Genomic DNA, 19,555 nt, shown 5'->3' on the forward strand with positions numbered 1-19,555 from the left:
AGATAAGAATCCAATGTCTTTGTTCAGACCAGGTCTCTCCATGGTTTTAAGTTTGGTAATAAGTTGCAATTCAGCAGCTTCTCTTTCCAGTCTATTTCTGAAATTCCTTTGTAATAGAACAGCTACTTTGAGATCTTGTATAGAATGTCCTGGGAGATTGAAGTGTTCTCCTACTGGTTTCTCTGTCTTGTGATTCCTGATGTCAGATTTATGTCCGTTTATCCTTTGGCGTAAGGTTTGGCCTGTTTGTCCAATATAGAGAGCTGAAGGACACTGTTGGCATTTGACAGCTATCTGCCAATCACCCATTCCCACCACCCTCCTGAGTAATACCCCTCCCCACCTTCTCACTATATAGAAGGGTCTGGTGACTTCTGTTTCAGTGTATCTGAAGAAGTGTGCATGCACACGAAAGCTCATACCTAGAACTGACTTAGTTGGTCTTTAAGGTGCTACTGGAAGGAATTTTTTTATTTTGTCTTGACTATGGCAGACCAACACGGCTACCTATCTGTAACTCCAGTTTTCAAACGTTTTTCAAAAGCCAAACATCCGACATGGCTTCCGCTTGAGTGCAGGAAGCTCTTGCAACCAATTGGAAGCCGTGCCTTAGTTTTCGAACGTTTCAGAAGCCAAATGGGCTTCTGAAACGGATTACGTTTGACAACCAAGGTTTGACTGGAATCGTGTTCCTTGGGTGTCTGCGAGTTCTAGTGTTATGAGCGAAGACCCTCAACAACTCGGGGAACGACCGATGATGCTCCTGCAGATGATCTCAGCGACCGAGCTGGGACAAAAGGGTTCTGGTGATTCACAAATTAATAATCTATATGGTAAAGATAAAGGACCCCTGGACGGTTAAGTCCAGTCAAAGGCGACTATGGGGTATGGCGCTCCTTTCGCTTTCAGGCCGAGGGAGCCAGTGTTTGTCCACACACAACACTGTCAAACCAATAGTTACGTAAATTCTACTAACAAATATACCCACAACGCAACTGGCTGTGTTTAACTATATAAATTCTTTATACATCATATAAACCTAACTCTTTTCACATTATCTAATTGAATAGAAGCAATTAAGGACCAACATTTGGAACAGGAAATACAAATAGATCAGTTCTTACATACGTAATGTCCAAATAAAAGCTTTTGTGTTCCACGTACATACAAATGAATCAGTTTTTTTAAAAACGTAATGTCCAAATGAAAGCTTTTTGTGTTCCACGTATGTCTTAGCGAATACAAGTATCAAACGTAACAACTTTAAGGAGCAGTACTTGCAAAAGATGAACTTTTCTTTGTAATGTTCCACATCTGCCTTTGCAAAGTATGGTTGTTGTATGCAGCAGCTGTTTGCAGGTATCAGACGAAGGATACGAAAGATCTTAACATGTGTCTTTGCAAAATATAGTTGTTGTATGCCGGTGTCAGGCGAAATAACTTAAACGTGACAAGGATTCCTGGAATAATATGTGGTATCTGCCATGTCACTTGTTCCATGTCTCTGATACACAAAATATGAGTATGCTCGGCTGACGAAGCCTGGCGTTCTTAACCTGAAACTGTTCTTAACCTGAAGCACCACTTTAGCTAATGGGGCCTGCTGCCGCCGCCGGAGCACGACTTCTGCTCTCATCCTGAAGCAAAGTTCTTAACCTGAAGCACTATTTCTGGGTTAGTGGAGTCTGTAACCTGAAGCGTATGTAACCTGAGGTACCACTGTATTCCGGGAATCCTTGTCACGTTTAAGTTCTTTCGTTTGCACGTATGTGGAACACAAAAGCTTCTATTGCCTTTGGCAAGCCCAAATGGCTCAGTGGTTTAGGCCACAGCGCCACCCGCAATGGTTTGAATGGGAAAACTTAGTTCAGTAACTTGACTTACTCATTGAGGAACAGGTAGGGCATTGCTGGCTGATATACCACTGCTTCACATGCCTCTCTGTGGCAGGTGCTGATCTGATACTTGCAGTTGTCGTGAGAAGACCACCACTACTACGAGCTGTATCCGGAAGTCCTTGAGGAGGGCACCCCAAAACAGATTCATCTGCATCTTCCACCTCCTCCTTTATCTCTTTGAACTCAATCTGCTCTTCTGGAAGAGAAGGGGCTTGCTGGTGGTGGAAGGTAGAAGAAGGAGGAGTTCCTTGAGGTTCCTCTTCAGAAGACGGGGTCATTGGCTCGTCCTGCTCCCATCCTTCGTTCTCTTCTCTGCATCTGGTCACCCTCCTTGCAACTTCAACTACAGAAACAAATGGAGGTGGTGTTAATTAAAAACTACAAGTAATCCAGAATGCAGCAGCTAGACTGGTGACTGGGAGCGGCTGCCAAGACCATATAACACTGGTCTTGAAAGACCTACACTAGCTTCCAGTACGTTTCTGAGCACAATTCAAAGTCTTGGTGCTGACCTTTAAAGCCCTAAACGGCCTCAGTCCAGTATACCTGAAGGAGTGTCTCCACCCCCATCGTTCTGCCCGGACGCTGAGGTCCAGCGCTAACGGCCTTCTGGTGGTTCCCTCCCTGAGAGAAGCCAAGTTACAGGGAACCAGGCAGAGGGCCTTCTCAGTAGTGGCACCTGCCCTGTGGAACACCCTCCCAGTAGATGTCAAAGAGATAAACAATTACCAGACTTTTAGAAGACATCTGAAGGCAGCCCTGTTTAGGGAAGCTTTTAACGTTTAATAGGTTATTGTATTTTAGTGTTCTGTTGGAAGCTGCCCAGGGGAAACCCAGCCAGATGGGCGGGGTATAAATAATAAATTATTATTATTTTAAAAATCGTATCTAAGACACAGCACATAAAAATGTAGAAAGAGCTTGCTGGACCACGCCAATGGCCCATCTAGTCTAGCTTCCTGGTCTCACAGTGGCCAACCACTGTGGGAAACTTGCAACCAGGATTCGAACACAAGAGCCTGCAGTTTCCAGAAACTGAGATTCAGAAGTATTGCTTCAACTGTGGAGGCAGAGCACACCAGTTATGGCTAGTAGCCACTGAAAACCCTCTCCTCCATGAATTTGGCTAATCTGCCTTTAAAGCCATCTAGCGTTGGTGGCCATCCCTGCCTCTTGTGGCTGTGAGTTCCATAGTTTAACTATGTACTGCACATCGGACTTTCTTTTATCTGTCCCGAACGTTCCAATGTTCTGCTCCTTTGAACGTGCACTACTTCCGTCATGATATACACATTATTGTAATCTTTATATTATTTATAATTCATATGACGTGTAAGCTTCACCAAATGTTTTGTTCTGTGAATAGCAGGAGAAAACCTATTTTTACAGGAAAATAGAACAGCATGGGGCAGTTACAGATTTTCTTTCATAAAGGTAAAGGGACCCCTGACCATTAGGTCCAGTCGTGACCGACTCTGGGGTTGCGGCGCTCAACTTGCTTTATTGGCTGAGGGAGCCGGCATACAGGTCATGTGGCCAGCATGACTAAGCCGCTTCTGGTGAACCAGAGGAGCACGGAAACGCCGTTTACCTTCCCGCCAGAGTGGTACCTATTTATCTACTTGCACTTAGATGTGCTTTCGAACTGCTAGGTTGGCAGGAGCAGGGACAGAGCAACGGGAGCTCACCCCGTCGTGGGGATTTGAACCGCCGACCTTCTGATCGGCAAGTCCTAGGCTCTGTGGTTTAACCCACAGCGCAAAAACAAACAATTTTTATTGGTTTTTAAACAAATACAATAACCATTAAACACATATCCAGCAGTACATCTAATTGTGTTTGTTTTATCCATTGTCTCTAGACATGCACTTACAGATGCCACATTCAGACATATTACTTATTGTAACCTCTCCACTGAGAATACTGAGCGGTTGGTAGCAGGAAGTCTTGATTTTGGTCATTAACACGGTTAAAGAAAGGGGTCCACGTTTATTCAAAGGTGTTTCTATTTGTTTTGCCTTTAACTGCTTGCACCACTGTTCCTATAATAAAACCTTTATGGATTTTAGAAAACAGAAATAAACAAAAGAACACAAAATATTGGAAAAGCAAAAGCTGTTAAAATGACAAAAGATCAGTATTTTTTCCTCCCTCTCTCCTAACACTAGAATTTGTGGGCATTTCTGGTGCAGCAGACTCTTCCGATGTCCTTAAGTTACAAAATACCTAGTCTTAAAGGATGCTTTCCTTTTAAAAAACGCACACATAAAAACTGCTCACTACAATCTTATCAGACAAGTGTTAATAAAAAGGTAAAGGTACCCCTGCCCGTACGGGCCAGTCTTGACAGACTCTGGGGTTGTGCGCCCATCTCACTTAAGAGGCCAGGGGCCAGCGCTGTCCGGAGACACTTCCGGGTCACGTGGCCAGCGTGACATCGCTGCTCTGGCGAGCCAGAGCCGCACACGGAAACGCCGTTTACCTTCCCGCTGGTAAGCGGTCCCTATTTATCTACTTGCACCCGGAGGTGCTTTCGAACTGCTAGGTTGGCAGGCGCTGGGACCGAGCAGCGGGAGCGCACCCCGCCGCAGGGATTCGAACCGCCGACCTTTCGATCGGCAAGCCCTAGGCGCTGAGGCTTTAACCCACAGCGCCACCTGCGTCCCCCTAATTATGAATAAAAAAGTTTAAAAAACAAAAGAAAAAAGTTATTAACCAGATGTACCACTGCAGTTTGAAGAGCCAGTTAATAAAAAGTGCCTTTCCTAGCTTTATGCACTCAACCCAGCAAAGTCAAGATACTGGAATGATAAATCTGAAAAAAAAATCAGAAGACCCTGCAGATCAGAAGGTTTCTTTTAAAACATACCGGGCTTTCTGTGCTCCCCGAAAGGTGGTTTCCCAGCTGCAATCCAAATCGAAGTCACTTCCTTGTAGAAGGGAGGAGGGTTCTTGACTCTGACTTGTCCGCAGGCCGCCTCGGTGCCTTGATTGAAAAAGTCAATTTTCAGGCGCTTCCACTTGTCGCGGAGCTGGCAGCTGGATCTGGAGAATCCCAGAGAGAGCATTTCATCCTGCAGGGCTTTCCAGTGCTTCTCGTCCACAGCCGTGCTGCTGCTCATAAAGGCCTTGATGCCGGGGCTACGGGCGATTATAGAGAGCATCTTTTGGGTTTCGTCTCCGGTCCATCTAGGACGACAACATGCAAGAGTCAAAGAAGTGCATTGGCACACTATATATATATATATATATATATATATATATATATATATAATAATATTTATTAAAATTTCAATAAGAAAAAAGTTACAAAAATGGTAAAAATAAAAAACAAAAGATACAAATTCCAAAAAAAACCAGTTAAAAATAAATCCCTCTTTCTACATCTTACAATTCATTTACTTATTTTCATGACTTCCTCACACCTCCCTTTTTTGTATTCCAGTTCAGATAGTTAGTTCAGCAAATCCTTACCCTCTTTGTTTTATCTTAGTTCTCTATCTTCACATATTATAACTTCGTATTTTCATCTCATATCAATCCATTTTTACATATTCCTATTTAACCTTACTGCTAAAACCGCTTTGTTTCATTCCAACATCATTTTAACATTCAATAATTTTACAGTGTTTCTGTAAATAATCTTTAAATTTCTTCCAATCTTCCTCCACCAACTCTTCTCCCTGGTCTCGGATTCTGCCAGTCATTTCCGCCAATTCCATATAGTCCATTACTTTCATCTGCCATTCTTCCAGGGTGGGTAGATCTTGTGTCTTCCAATACTTTGCAATAAGTATTCTTGCTGCTGTTGTGGCATACATAAAGAAAGTTCTATCCTTCTTTTGCACCAATTGGCCGACCATGCCCAGGAGAAAGGCCTCTGGTTTCTTCAAGAAGGTATATTTAAATACTTTTTTCAATTCATTATAGATCATCTCCCAGAAAGCCTTAATCCTTGGGCACGTCCACCAAAGGTGAAAGAATGTACCTTCATTTTCTTTACATTTCCAACACTTATTATTGGGCAAATGATATATTTTTGCAAGCTTGACTGGTGTCATGTACCACTGTACATTGGCACTATAAATCAAGATGACTTCTCTCTCCCTCTAGCAAAACGACCGTATTTTTCGCTCTATAAGATGCACTTTCCCCCTCCTAAAAAGTAAGGGGAAATATGTGTGCGTCTTATGGAGCGGATGCAGGCAGGAGGCTCTGCTCAGCGCTCCCTTTAAGGAGCTGCGTGGAGCATGTGTGCGGCTCTTGGGGGCTTTTCCCCCCGGAGGGAGAAAGGCAGCTCCACGCGGCTCTTTAAAGGGAGCACAGCTAAAAAAAATCGAATTAACAAATAGAAATTTTGGAAGGAAGAACAAAACTTTTATCTAAGATGTACAATTTCCTGTTAGAATGGGATACCAAGGATGAGTTAATAAAAGAAGTGATGGTAAAGTGGGCAACTGATTTTGGTTACAACATAGAATACGATAAATGGGTAAATTTATGGAACAGAAGGATGAAATTTACAGCGTGTTCCACTTTAAGGGAAAACCTGGAAAAAATGATGTACCGGTGGTATATTACCCCGGACAAATTAGCGAAAATGTACAAAATGGGTAACAAAGCCTGTTGGAAATGCAAACATAAGGATGGGGATCTCTACCATATGTGGTGGGTATGTGACGAAATGAAAAATTTTTGGAATCTAATATATAATGAACTTAAGAAACTTTTTAGGTACAGCGGTGCCCCGCAAGACGAACGCCTCGCAAGACGGAAAACCCGCAAGACGAAAGGGTTTTCCGTTTTGGAGGCGCTTCGCAAAACGAATTTCCCTATGGGCTTGCTTCGCAAGACGAAAATGTCTTGCGAGTTCCTGCTGGGTTCCCCCCCCCCTTTTCCTAAGCCCTAAGCCGCTTATCAGCTGATCCGCTAAAAGCCGCTAAACCGCTAATAGCGCTAATCCGCTAAACTGTCAATGGGCTTGCTTCGCAAGACGAAAAAACCGCTATACGAAGAGCCTCAGGGAACGGATTAATTTCGTCTTGCGAGGCACCACTGTACACTTTCCCGAAAAAACCGGAGGCATTCTTACTAGGGATAATAGGGAACGAAATAAAAAAGGAGGATCATAAATTATTCCAATACGCCATGGTAGCAGCTAGGGTTCTTGTAGCCCCAAAATGGAAGTCACCGGAGATCCCAACAGTTATGGAATGGCAGGCTAAATTTTTTGAATACACAGAATTAGCGAAAATGACATAAAATCCGACACCAAAAAGGGGCATAGTTTGTAGAAGAATGGGGTAAATTTGTAACATTTATAGGAATCAACTGTAGAAGTTTAAGAACTACAGCAGGGTTAACATAACTCTTGTAACGTGTATAGAAATGTAGAAGAAACTGTAAGAGAAGATGTATATTAAGAAAACCACAACTGGGAAGGAAGGAAGTCGAGGCGTGATTCTACGCATTGTAAATAAGATGACCCTAAGAATGATTGTAAAGATTGTTTTGTTTTGTTTTGTTTTTTGGAAAAATGTCAATAAAAAGCATTAAAAAATAAAATAAAAAAATAAAATAAAAAAATAAAGGGAGCACAGCTCTTGGGGGCTTTTCCGGGAGGTGGGGGAAGGGACTGACGGGCTGCCCTTCTCCCCCCTCGGGGAAAAGCCCCCAAGAGCTGCAGACACACTCCGCGTGCTCTTTAAAGGGGGAGCCTTCTGTTGGGATACTGCCAGGGAGATAAAGCCCATCATGGCCCCCACGTCGCCTCCGGACGATCCATCGATTTCCCGTAGATACAGTATCAGCAATTAGCGACACGAGCTCCAGAAAATAGCTTGCCACATTCCAGAGCTGATGCACGCTCTATCAGCAGAATTCGCACAGCGAAAGATGCACGCAGGAGAGCATTGTTTAGAAGTTTGTTCAGCGTTGGTCAGAACAAAGGAAAAAAAACATGACTGCCTGTTTGCGTGTTCAGGCACAGAGAGAAAACGAAAGCATAGACACAACAGAAACATCCTGTGAACAGGAAATATGCAGACTCTGTGACTCACAAAGCCTGCTCCCTTTTAAGGTGGAACGGAAATATCCTAACACCTTCCTCCCACTGCTCTGAAGTGGCTTCGCGTGGCTATCCTCTGGGATCCAGAATATTTTTTTTCTTGTTTCCCTCCTCCAAAAACTAGGTGCGTCTTATGGCCTGGTGCGTCTTATGGAGCAAAAAATACAGTAGTTGGTTTGGGGAATTCGGCTGGTTAATGTAAGAACATAAGAAGAGCCTGTTGGATCAGGCCAATGGCCCACTTAGCTCAGCATTTTGGTTTCATGGTGGTAATCCAAATATCTTTGGGAATCCCACAGGTAGCATTTGAGCATAACAACACTCTGTTCTCCTTTGGTTTCCAGAAACTGTGATTCAGAGGCAGAGTTGAGTCACCATGCCTAACAGCCATTAAGAGCCCTCTCCTTCATGAATTTGTCTAATCCTCTTCTTTTCCACAGTTTATGTGCTGTGTGAAGAGCACTTTATCTACCCTGCGTCTTCCAACATAATGCCTTTGCTTTCCCCTCAGAAACCAACACAGTATATGTTATATAAATGATAACTGTAACGTCGTCGTCTTTTTCTTCATCTTCTTCTTCTTCTCATCATCATCATCAACATCAACAAAAAACAACTTTTAGAGGACATCTGAAGTCAGCCCTGTATCAGGAATGTTTTACATTTTATTATTATTATTTTGCTGGCCAGATGGGTGGGGTATTTGTTGCTGTTGTTGTTGACCTATATCCCTGCTCACTAAATAGGGCTGGGAGAGACCCTACTTCAAATAATACTAATACTAAAACGCCCACCCTGTGGAACGCCCTCCCAGCAGATGTCAAGCAAATAAACAACTATCTAACTTTTAGAAGACATCTGAAAGCAGCCTTGTTTAGGGAAGTTTTTAATGTTTTATTGTGTTTTTAATATTCTGTTGGGAGCCGCCCAGAGTGGTTGGGGAGACCCATAATGAATTATGATGATGATTGTTATCAATATGTATTGTTTATATCCTGCCCATCTGGCTGGGTTGTCCCAGCCGTAATAAATACAATAAAACACTAAACATTAAAAAAAACTCCCTGTACAGGGCTGCCTTCAGATGCCTTCTAAAAGTTGTGTAGTCCTTTATCTCCTTGACATCCGATGGGATGGCACCCATTCATTCTCAAACTTTGGAGAGCTACAGCCAGTCAGTGTTGAGCAGGGATGGCTAACCTACTTCCCTCCCACTGAGGTTGGACTACAGTTCTCCTCAGTCTCATCTGCCATGGCCAGTAAGTTCCATAATACTTGGAGTTGCAGTCCAACAGCTGGAGGGCCACATATCTGGCCCCCACCCTGGTGTGCGCAGTACCAAGATCAACCAACAGTTATGAGAGCGACCTGTGTTAACCCAACACATTTGTTCATCCCAAGACTTGCATAGCGTAGGGTATGAAGGGGGTGAGTGGGTGTTTGTGAGAGCGCTGGGCTAATATTGACGTTCCTTCATTGTGAAATTACCTTTGAGATACAGTGGTACCTCAGGTTACATACGCTTCAGGTTACAGACTCCGCTAACCCAGAAATAGTGCTTCAGGTTAAGAACTTTGCTTCAGGATGAGAACAGAAATTGTGCGGTGGTGGTGTGGCAGCAGCAGGAGGCCCCATTAGCTAAAGTGGTGCTTCAGGTTAAGAACAGTTTCAGGTTAAGAACGGACCTCCGGAAAGAATTAAGTACTTAACCCGAGGTACCACTGTACTTCATGCAAAGCAGTTCCTAAATGGAATCGCAGTGGAGGGTCATGCAGACAACAGGATCCCACATGCAGAAACACAGGCGGATTTGTGCACGCACTGCACAGGGGGACATTCACGTTTTTTTAGTCTTGGGTGTATTTATTAAATATGGAGGGGATTTTTTTTGCCTATGCTTCCTCGATTACTATTGCTTTGTAAACCCCACCCCCTGCCCAACAATGAGCAGCTTTATCTGAGAGGCGACAACGCTCGAGCACACCCTAACCTCAAAATTTCTATAAGAGCCTTTTGGAAACAGATTCCTTGCGCGTCCCTAGAAGAAAGTGGGTTGCCTTGACCCGAAGCTCTTTCCACACGCCAGACACATTTTCCCCTTCCCCGTAGCTGGGTTCCTGTATGGATATCAACCAGTTGTACTTGCAAATCACCTCTTCCAGCAGTCAGGGCACTCTTCCCCTTCCTCCGGGTTTTGCGGTGTTTGGTCTCGCGAGCGGCCTGCAATTCCGGAGAAGTTGCCACACACATGAGCAGAACTCTCGTTGCTTCTGGTTCCCTCCCGCTTCTTCGTTTCATCTTGATCCCAGTCGTCCTCCTCCGTGTGTGGGCAGCTAGCGCAGTCCTCGTACACCGGATGGGCTTGGCATTCGTTGTCCGTCTCCCAAACATCCCCTCCTGAAAGAGAGAGGAGGCAAACGATTCTGCTGCGATTATCTATTTATCCACCGCTTCCTACGGGGCATATCAAAGCAACGTCACAATGTAAACATTGGTTTAACAAATTCAGATGGACATTAAAGGACTATTTAAGGAAATGTTATAGTTTGATGCGAGCAAGATTTGAAACATGAGCAACAGAAGGAACTGGGGAACACAGTTTTGATGTATTGGTACAAGACAGAGGTTTTCAACCTTTTGGAGTCCATGGCTCCATTGGCCAACTTCCTTCTTTCTGCGGCACCCCTGTGGGGCTCAGAAACCCAGTTATGTCCCCCCTTGCTGGCAGCCCCTCACCCCTTTCCAAACACCCTCCCTTGGGTATTGTTCCCTCAGCCACCCGCTCTGAGACCCCACAGCTAATTCTCCCCTAGCCTCCTCGCTGGCCCAAGTAGGACCAATTCAGCCAGCTAGCCCTGGGGATTATCTGATTGATTTTTGATTTTTATTGTTATTCATGTTTTTATACTGTACTTTATGCTGCATATATATATATATATATATATATATATATATATATAATTTATTCAAATTTTTCAACAAGAAAAAAGGTTACAGAAATAATGAAAGAAAGAATACAAAAAATGCAGAACCAAAAAAGAAAAAATAGAAAAGAAAAATAAAAACCGCTAAAAATAAATCCCTCTTTTTCTTATCTTACCACTCATTTACTTATTTTCATGACTTCCTCACACCTCCCTTTTTTGTATTCCATTTAATAATTAGTTCAGCAAATCCATACCCTCTTTGTTTACCCTTAATTTCTTATCTTCACATATTATAACTTCAAATTTTCATCTAGTATCAATCCATTTTTACATATTCTTTTGCCTTATTGCTAAAACCACTTCCTTTCATTCCAACATCATTAACATTCAATAATTTTGCAGTGTTTCTGTAAAAAGTCTTTAAATTTCTTCCAGTCTTCTTCCACCAACTCTTCTCCTTGATCTCGGATTCTGCCCGTCATTTCCGCCAATTCCATATAGTCCCTTTATGCTGCTTTTATAATTAAGTGTTTTAAATTTGTTGTTAGCCACCCTGAGCCCGGTTTTTGAACCGGGAAGGGCGGGGTATAAATAAATAAATTATTATTATTATTATTATTATTATTATTATTATTATTATTATTATTATCCCCTCTCCTTGGGAGTCCTCTGTGCAGCTGCCGCCACCACTCCTGGTCTCTGGGCTGCCCCTCCTGCTCCAAAGAGAGGGGTCTCCTCATGTCACACCCCCCGCAGCGGCCTGGGAAGAGGATGCCCCCAGTCTTAGTGGCCCAACGGAGACTGGCCAAAGCTGCGTATGAGGCCACCACCTTACTCACCTTGGGAGGCAGCAGTAGTAGCAGCAGCAGCGGGCCTGCCTGGTGGAACGTCTCCCCTTTGGCACTGGCCACTGAGCTCCCAGGCAGGCATTGCACACAGCAAGCGCAAGGAAGGCTAGCAAAGCACCTGCCTGCCTGGCCGCTGTGTGCCCTCGTCCACTTGCTTGCTTACTCTGAGGCTGCCTCAGCTCATGGCACCTAGCGCCCCCTGGCCAGCCCCAGAGGCACCATTCGCCTGGGGAGGTTGTAGCCAGGGCTGCTGCCACAAACAGCTGTGCAAGCCTTTGGGAGGTAGAGATGCAGGGAGGGCATCAGAGGAGAGAAAGAAAGAAAGAAAGAGGCGGATGTTGCCCAAGGCACCCCTGACCATCCTTCAAGGCACCCCAGGGTGCAAGGGCACACTGGTTGAAAAGAAATACAGTGGTGCCTCGCAAGACGAAAAGAATCCGTTCCGCGATTCTCTTCGTCTAGCGGTTTTTTCGTCTTGCGAAGCAAGCCCATTGACGGATTAGCGCTATTAGCAGATTTGCGGCTTTTAGCGGCTTAGAAAAAGGGGGGGAAAGCGGGGGGGAAACCCGCAGGAGCTCGCAAGACATTTTCGTCTTGGGAAGCAAGCCCATAGGAAATTCGTTTTGCGAAGCACCTCCAAAACGGAAACTCTTTCGTCTAGTGGGTTTTCCGTCTTGAGAGGCATTCGTCTTGCGGGGCACCACTGTAGAAGGTACTGTGCAGCAGAAGGGGGGTGGGATTAAAACACCATAGAATATGGGGCAGGAAGTTGGGAAAATACAAATCTTCTATGTATGGAAGTACATAGTTTAAACTTTTGAAAATTCAATAAAAATTTACAACAGCAACAGCAACAACATCAAACCAGTTTGTTATTCCACGAAAGACAAAAAAAGAGAGTAGAAAACGTAAGAACATGGTCAGGGGAAAAACAATGCTGTCCAGGGTTGTGAAGACTGCGGAGAGAATAATTGGGTGCACTCTTCCCACCTTGGATCAAATCTACGCTTCCAGGTGCCATAAGAAAGTTGCAGAGATAGCGCAGGATAGTGCGCACCCCGGAAATGATCTCTTTCAGCTTCTGCCTTCTGGAAGAAGGTTCAGGGTTATAAAGACTAGGACTAAGCCGCCTGAGAAACAGCTTCTATCCAAACACGGTTTTGGTTTTAAATGCAGTGTAAGGTAGTATCTATGGGAGTATATTGTATTTGATTATGGGGTATCAGAGTTTTTAGGGGGCTAACCAGGCTGGGATAGCTGGGATAGCAGGCTTGTTGGTTTTTGAATGTCTGATGTAGATTTTTTCAATTTCGTTGTTCTGTATGGGACAATGACAATAAAGATTATCGTATCGTAACAGAACAGTGGGAATTCCAGAATAATTGCAGACTGCCACTACTAGGGGCGTGCTTGATGCTTTTATTGTTGTTACCACAGCACTGTCTTTTTAGATTGCATTCTGCCGGATGGCATTTTACATGAAAGTGCAGCCTGCAAACATTTAAGCAAAATGCATAAATAAATATGGCTTGGGACTGGCGTACCTAAAGGAGCGACTCCGCCGGTATCAACCACCTCGGGTCCCACGATCCGCAGGGGAAGCCTGGTGGCTGGTGCCTCTTTGGGCTGCTGCTTAGTGGTTGCTGGCCTGTCGCAGGGCCTTATTGGGGGTACCTCCCCATTTGTGGAATTGCTTTCGTTGTCCGTCTCGCACACATCCACCACTGAAATGGAGAGAGAAACCAAAATGAGTGGAAACACGGCTGGAGGCCTTAAGGCTTTCTGAATACTGGTTTCCGGAAACCAGGGAAAGTGCTCTTGTTGAGCTAAAGCTTCCCCATACCTGGTATAGATAGATCTTCGCATGGAGCAAATGATGGGTCTTTCTACATCACCTTTGCTATCTGGCTTTCCTCAATGTTGTCATAGAAATCGGACAGCAAGAAATGTTCAAACATACATAGCTTTGTTGTTGTTGTTGTTTAGTCATTTAGTCGTGTCCGACTCTTAGTGACCCCCTGGACCAGAGCACGCCAGGCACTCCTGTCTTCCACTGCCTCCCGCAGTTTGGTCAGACTCATGTTTATAGCTCCAAGAACACTGTCCAACCATCTCGTCCTCTGTCGTCCCCTTCTCCTTGTGCCCTCCATCTTTCCCAACATCAGGGTCTTCTCTTCTCATGAGGTGGCCAAAGTATTGGAGCCTCAGCTTCACGATCTGTCCTTCCAGTGACCACTCAGGGTTGATTTCCTTAAGAATGGATGCGTTTGATCTTCTTGCAGTCCATGGGACTCTCAAGAGTCTCCTCCAGCACCATAATTCAAAAGCATCAATTCTTCGGCGATCAGCCTTCTTCATGGTCCAGCTCTCACTTCCATACATCACTACTGGGAAAACCATGGCTTTAACTATACGCACCTTTGTTGGCAAGGTGATGTCTCTGCTTTTTAAGATGCTGTCTAGCTTTGCCATCGCCTTTCTCCCAAGGAGCAGACGTCTTTCAACTGCTGTCACCACCTGCAGTGATCATGGAGCCCAAGAAAGTAAAATCTCTCACTGCCTCCATTTCTTCCCCTTCTATTTGCCAGGAGGCGATGGCCTTCAAAGTAGACCCCCCTTTGATACAATGCACCGTTGACAATGTCCGTAGAACTGTTGGAAACTTCTGGCGAAGTCCTCTTTTCATACTGCTTTCAGTTCCCTCTTCACAGCAGCTTGGATGTGTGAAATGTTGGAAAATATGTGCCCTTTCAGTGCAGATTACAGTTTTGGAAAAAGAAAAATCTGGTGGGGCCAGATTGGGAGAATATGGAGGGTGGGACAACTCAGTAACCTCAGTAACGGTTTCACACGGAATATGCAATTCTTCCGCCAATCCCATATCAATAACTCACAAACTCTGCCATTCTGCTTGTTGACGGTCTGCCAGACCGTGGGTCATCTTTGATGGTTTGCTGCCCTTCACGGAAAGGCTTAAACCACTCATATGCTGTCTTTTGAGTTACAGTTTCATCTCTGTACACAACTGTGAGCATTTCATGGGTTTCTGATGCTGATTGTATGTTTGAATATTACTCGCTGTCTGATTTCTGTGACTGTTTACCAAACTTTTCTGGTCACACATTGTATTTCAGTGTTGTTATATCTATTGAACTACAACTCCCATCGACCCCAGATTGGCGAAGGCTGGCCTAGATAAACCACCTGGGTCATGAGAATCACAGAATTGGACTTGGAAGGGACCCCAAGTGTCATCTAATAATAATAATAATAAAAAATTTTATTTATATCCCGCCTTCCCCAGCCGAAGCTGGGTTCAGGGCGGCTAACAGCAATCAAAATAATCCAACGATTCTAAAAACATTTCATTATAAAAATTAATTAAAATCAAATTTATGGCAACCAATAAGCAAAATTCTATGCAGATTGCCAGAGGAGGGGGGTCAGGCTGCGCCCTGACCAAAGGCCTGGTGGAACAACTCTGTTTTGCAGGCCCTGCGGAAAGATGTCAAGTCCCGCAGGGCCCTGGTCTCTTGTGACAGAGCGTTCCACCAGATTGGAGCTGCGGCCGAAAAGGCCCTGGCTCTAGTTGAGGCCAGCCTAACCTCTCTGTGGCCTGGGATCTTCAGGATGTTTTTATTTGCAGACCCCCTGCAATGCATGAACGACAACTAAAGTTCTGTGGTCTTGTAAGAGCTTATAGGCTTGGGGGGGGGGCGGAGGCAGAATGCTGGAATGAGAAATGTGGGAAAAACCTACATTGGGACAAGGATTTTGGGTATTACATACAGTTAAAAGACTGGGAAAAACTGGAAAGAAGGATTAAAATTTACAGCATGCAATGCCTTGAAAAAAAATGTGGTGAAAACGATGTACAGATGGTATATTACACCAGTGAAATTAGCTAAAATGTACAAAACAAGTAATAAATGTTGGAAATGTAAAGAAAAAGAAGGATCTTTTTATGACATGACAGTTCTGTAAGGAGGACTATGTGAAATATTGCAGAGAAGATTATGAAGAGAATTATTAGTTAAGGATTATTAAAAGTAATAAGGAAATTAATGAAATGTAGATTAAGTGATAAAGATTGAAAAATCCTCAGATGTGGTTGATGGAAGTCCAAAACATTGTATAAGATAAGAAAATATGTTATATGATCTTTGGAAATTATATGTAAAAATCAATAAAAATATAATAAAACAAGAGAAAAATATGGGAGGGAACCACACCCAGTGGTGTAGCGTGGGGGGGGTGCAGGGGGGGCCGGCCGCACCGGGCGCAACATATGGGGGTTAGGGTTAGGGGGCGCAAATCCACGGGTTAGGGGGTGCCAATCCACGGGTTAGGGGGCGCAAATTACTTGCCTTGCCCCGGGTGCTGACAACCCACGCTACGCCACTGACCACACCCAGAAACAAAATATCCTGTAAATAGTAAGGATTTTCCTTTTAAAAAAAACCTACCAGGCTTTCTGCGTTCCCCAAAAGGCGGCTTCCCTGCCGCGATCCAGATCGCAGTTAATTCCTTGTAGAAGGCAGGAGGATGCTTGACTCGAATTTGTCCACACGCTGCCTTGATTCCCCGATTGAAAAAGTCAATTTTCAGGCGCTTCCACTTTGCACGGAGCTGGCAGGTGGATCTCGAGTATCCCAGGGCATGCATGCTGTCCTGCAACGACTTCCAGTACTTCTCGTTCGTAGCTGTGCTACTGCTCATAAACACCTTGGTGCCGGCGCTCTGAGCTATTATAGAGAGCATCTTTTGGGTCTCATCTCTGGTCCACCTACGGCGACATGCAAGAGTGAGGCATTGTATACAGCAAGGCAGCAGGAAAAGCTCTCTCTCTCCCTAACAAAACTAGCTGGTTTGAGGAGACCAGTTGGATGTTGTTGTTGATACAGAGGTGCCCCGCAAGACGAATGCCTCGCAAGACGGAAAACCCACTAGACGAAAGGGTTTTCCGTTTTGGAGGTGCTTCGCCAAACGAATTTCCTATGGGCTTGCTTCGCAAGACAAAAATGTCTTGCGAGTTCCTGCGGTTTCCCCCCCCCCCTTTCTAAGCCGCTAAGCCGCTTATCAGCTGATCCGCTAAGCTGCTAAGCTGCTTATCAGCTGATCCGCTAAGCCGCTTAACAGGTGATCCACTAAGCCGCTTATCAGCTGATCCACTAAGCCACTAAGCCGCTTAACAGCTGATCCGCTAAGCCGCTTATTAGCTGATCCGCTAAGCCGCTTAACAGCTGATCCGCTAAGCCGCTTATCAGCTGATCCGCTAAGCTGCTTATCAGCTGATCCACTAAGCCGCTAAGCCGCTAATAGCGCTAATCCGCTAAGCCGCTAATGGGCTTGCTTCGCAAGACGAAAAAACCGCAAGACGAAGAGACTCGCAGAACGGATTCTTTTCTTCTTGCGAGGCACCACTGTAATTGAATTTATATACCGCCCAAAACCCGGAGGTCTCAGGGCAGTTCAGAGAACAAATTCAAAATATAAAACCACATAATATATACAGTTGTACATTGGAAGTCAAACGGAATCCGTTCCGGAAGTGTGTTTGACTTCCAAAACGTTCGAAAACCAAAGTGCGGCTTCTGATTGGCTGCAGGAAGCCAATTGTGCACAGAACAATTTATTAAGCCATTTAACGTGTACATATGGACTCTCGCGGGTGGCGCTGTGGGTTAAACCACAGAGCCTAGGGCTTGCTGATCAGAAGGTCGGCGGTTCGAATCCCCGCGACAGGGTGAGCTCCCGTTGCTCGCTCCCTGCTCCTGCCAACCTAGCAGTTCAAAAGCACACCAAAAAGTACAAGTAGATAAATAGGTACTGCTCCGGCAGGAAGGTAAACGGTGTTTCCGTGCGCTGCTCTGGTTCGCCAGAAGCGGCTTAGTCATGCTGGCCACATGACCTGGAAGCTGTATGCCGGCTCCCTCGGCCAGTAAAGCGAGATGAGCACCGCAACCCCAGAATTGTCCGCTACTGGACCTAATGGTCAGGGGTCCCTTTACCTTTATGGACTCTCCTTAAGGGCAGGGGGATGTGAACTCCTGCCCTCCCAGACTCCTTCTCAAAGAACTTGTAGCTGAGCCAGCATCCTTTCAGTTCAGCCACAAAAGAAGGGATTTATACAGGATATAGTTAGTTTAAGGTGTTGCTCTGTTGTGATTCTCTGCTGCAGATTAGCTTAGCCAGGGGCCTTAGATCTGAGCCTGATGCACTAGACAATTTTTCTTGAGTTACAAAAAAACCAAACAACTCCCCTCCCCCCCCCCTGGACATTTTGCCAAATTTTTAAAAATCTGCCCAGAAAGAAATTTTAATCCTGGAAAAAGAGGGAAAATGGCAACCAGATCTGAAAAAGAGGACATGTCCTGGAAAAAGAGGACTTATGGCAACCCTAATTGAGAGGGTCCCTTGGAGCTCGCCGTAGACAGAAGGAGGGGACTGACACAGAGGGCGAGTGAAGGGGGAGTTACAAGCCAACTGCTTCTTCTAGACCAGCAGTTCTCAACCTGTGGGTCCCCAGATGTTGTTGGTCTACAACTCCCATCACCCCTAGCTAGCAAGGCCAGAGCTCAGGGATGATGGGAGTTGTAGTCAAACAACATCTGGGAACCCACAGGTTGAGGAACTGCTGATTTAGACAGAAACAACCTTCAGAAGTCTCTGTGTGTCGTTTGTTCTCTAATCTGCAAATGGCCTGTTATCTTTGTTGGCTCCCTGTCAAAGGTTTTCCATATGGGTATCAACGTGCTGATTTACAAGCAAACCTTTTCCCACACGCAGGGCACTCTTTCCTTCCATCCCTCCGAAGGTTGCTTTGGGCTCGTAACTGCGCTGCAATTTCACATAAGTTGCCGTCCGGGCAAGAAAGGGGCTCATGACTCCGCTCACTGTTTTTACTTCCCTCCTGCTTCTTCATTCCGTCCTGATTCCAGGTGTCGTCCTCTGTGTCGGGACACTTATTGCCTTCCCCAAACACTGGGTGTGCTTTGGTTTCGTTGTCTGTCTCCCAGACATCCCCTCCTGAAATAAAAGAGAACACGTGAAGATCATGTCAGTTTGTATTTCTCGGTGCAGAAAGTAGTGATCTGATGTGTAGAGATCTTTTCTATTCTAATTCATACAAGAGGGTTCTGGAAGGTTCTCTGTGTGAAAGAAACTCCATGATGTTTGGGTTATGCCTTCAGAGAAGCTGGCTTAAACTGGGTCTGTTATCTCTTTCAGTCAAGATCATGCTGGCGATAAAAGTAGGGCCAGAAGGAGCCTGGGTTTTACACACTCTCTCTCTTTTCCTTCTGGTATGGAACACTAAGTATGTTTAGTGTTAAGGTTTAGTTTTAATTTAAGTTATTAAGTTAATTTAAGTCTCAAATCTTCTGTTCTAGTCTCAAATCTTCCATTATTGGGCAAGGTGATTGAGCGAGCGGTTGCCGAACAACTTCAGGCATGCCTGGAAGAAGCGGACCATTTGGATCCCTTCCAGTTGGGATTCAGGCCTCATCATGGGACTGAAACTGCCTTGGTCGCACTGGTTGATGATCTCCGGCGGGCTAGGGACAAAGGTGAGAGCTGTTTCCTAGTTCTGCTGGATCTCTCAGTGGATCTCTCAGTTTGATACCATCGACCGTAACATCCTTCTGGACCGTCTTGAGGGGCTGGGAGCTGGGGGCACTGTCATACAGTGGTTCCGCTCCTTCCTCCTGGGCCGTGTTCAGAAAGTGGTGGTGGGGGATGAGTGTTCAGACCCCTGGGCTCTCACTTGTGGGGTGCCTCAGGGTTCTGTCCTCTCCCCCATGCTTTTCAACATTT

At 45.1% G+C, this 19,555-nt stretch overlaps 1 protein-coding gene across 1 annotated transcript in view; it reads right to left on the reverse strand.

The window, feature by feature from the left end:
- LOC307206196 (uncharacterized protein) overlaps window positions 1-19,555 on the reverse strand; it is a 45,790-nt gene that overhangs the window by 2,560 nt on the left and 23,675 nt on the right. Inside the window, exons 10-15 of the mRNA XM_079959044.1 lie at window positions 18,514-18,769; window positions 16,207-16,526; window positions 13,285-13,464; window positions 10,119-10,362; window positions 4,768-5,087; window positions 1,885-2,241 (exon numbers count right to left, since the gene is read on the reverse strand). Coding sequence (XP_079815170.1) covers window positions 1,885-2,241; window positions 4,768-5,087; window positions 10,119-10,362; window positions 13,285-13,464; window positions 16,207-16,526; window positions 18,514-18,769 — 1,677 coding nt within the window. The remainder of the gene's footprint in view (window positions 1-1,884; window positions 2,242-4,767; window positions 5,088-10,118; window positions 10,363-13,284; window positions 13,465-16,206; window positions 16,527-18,513; window positions 18,770-19,555) is intronic.

This window comes from Podarcis cretensis (assembly GCF_951804945.1).
Source record: "Podarcis cretensis genome assembly, chromosome: 2".
NCBI classification, from domain to species: Eukaryota; Metazoa; Chordata; class Lepidosauria; order Squamata; family Lacertidae; genus Podarcis; species Podarcis cretensis.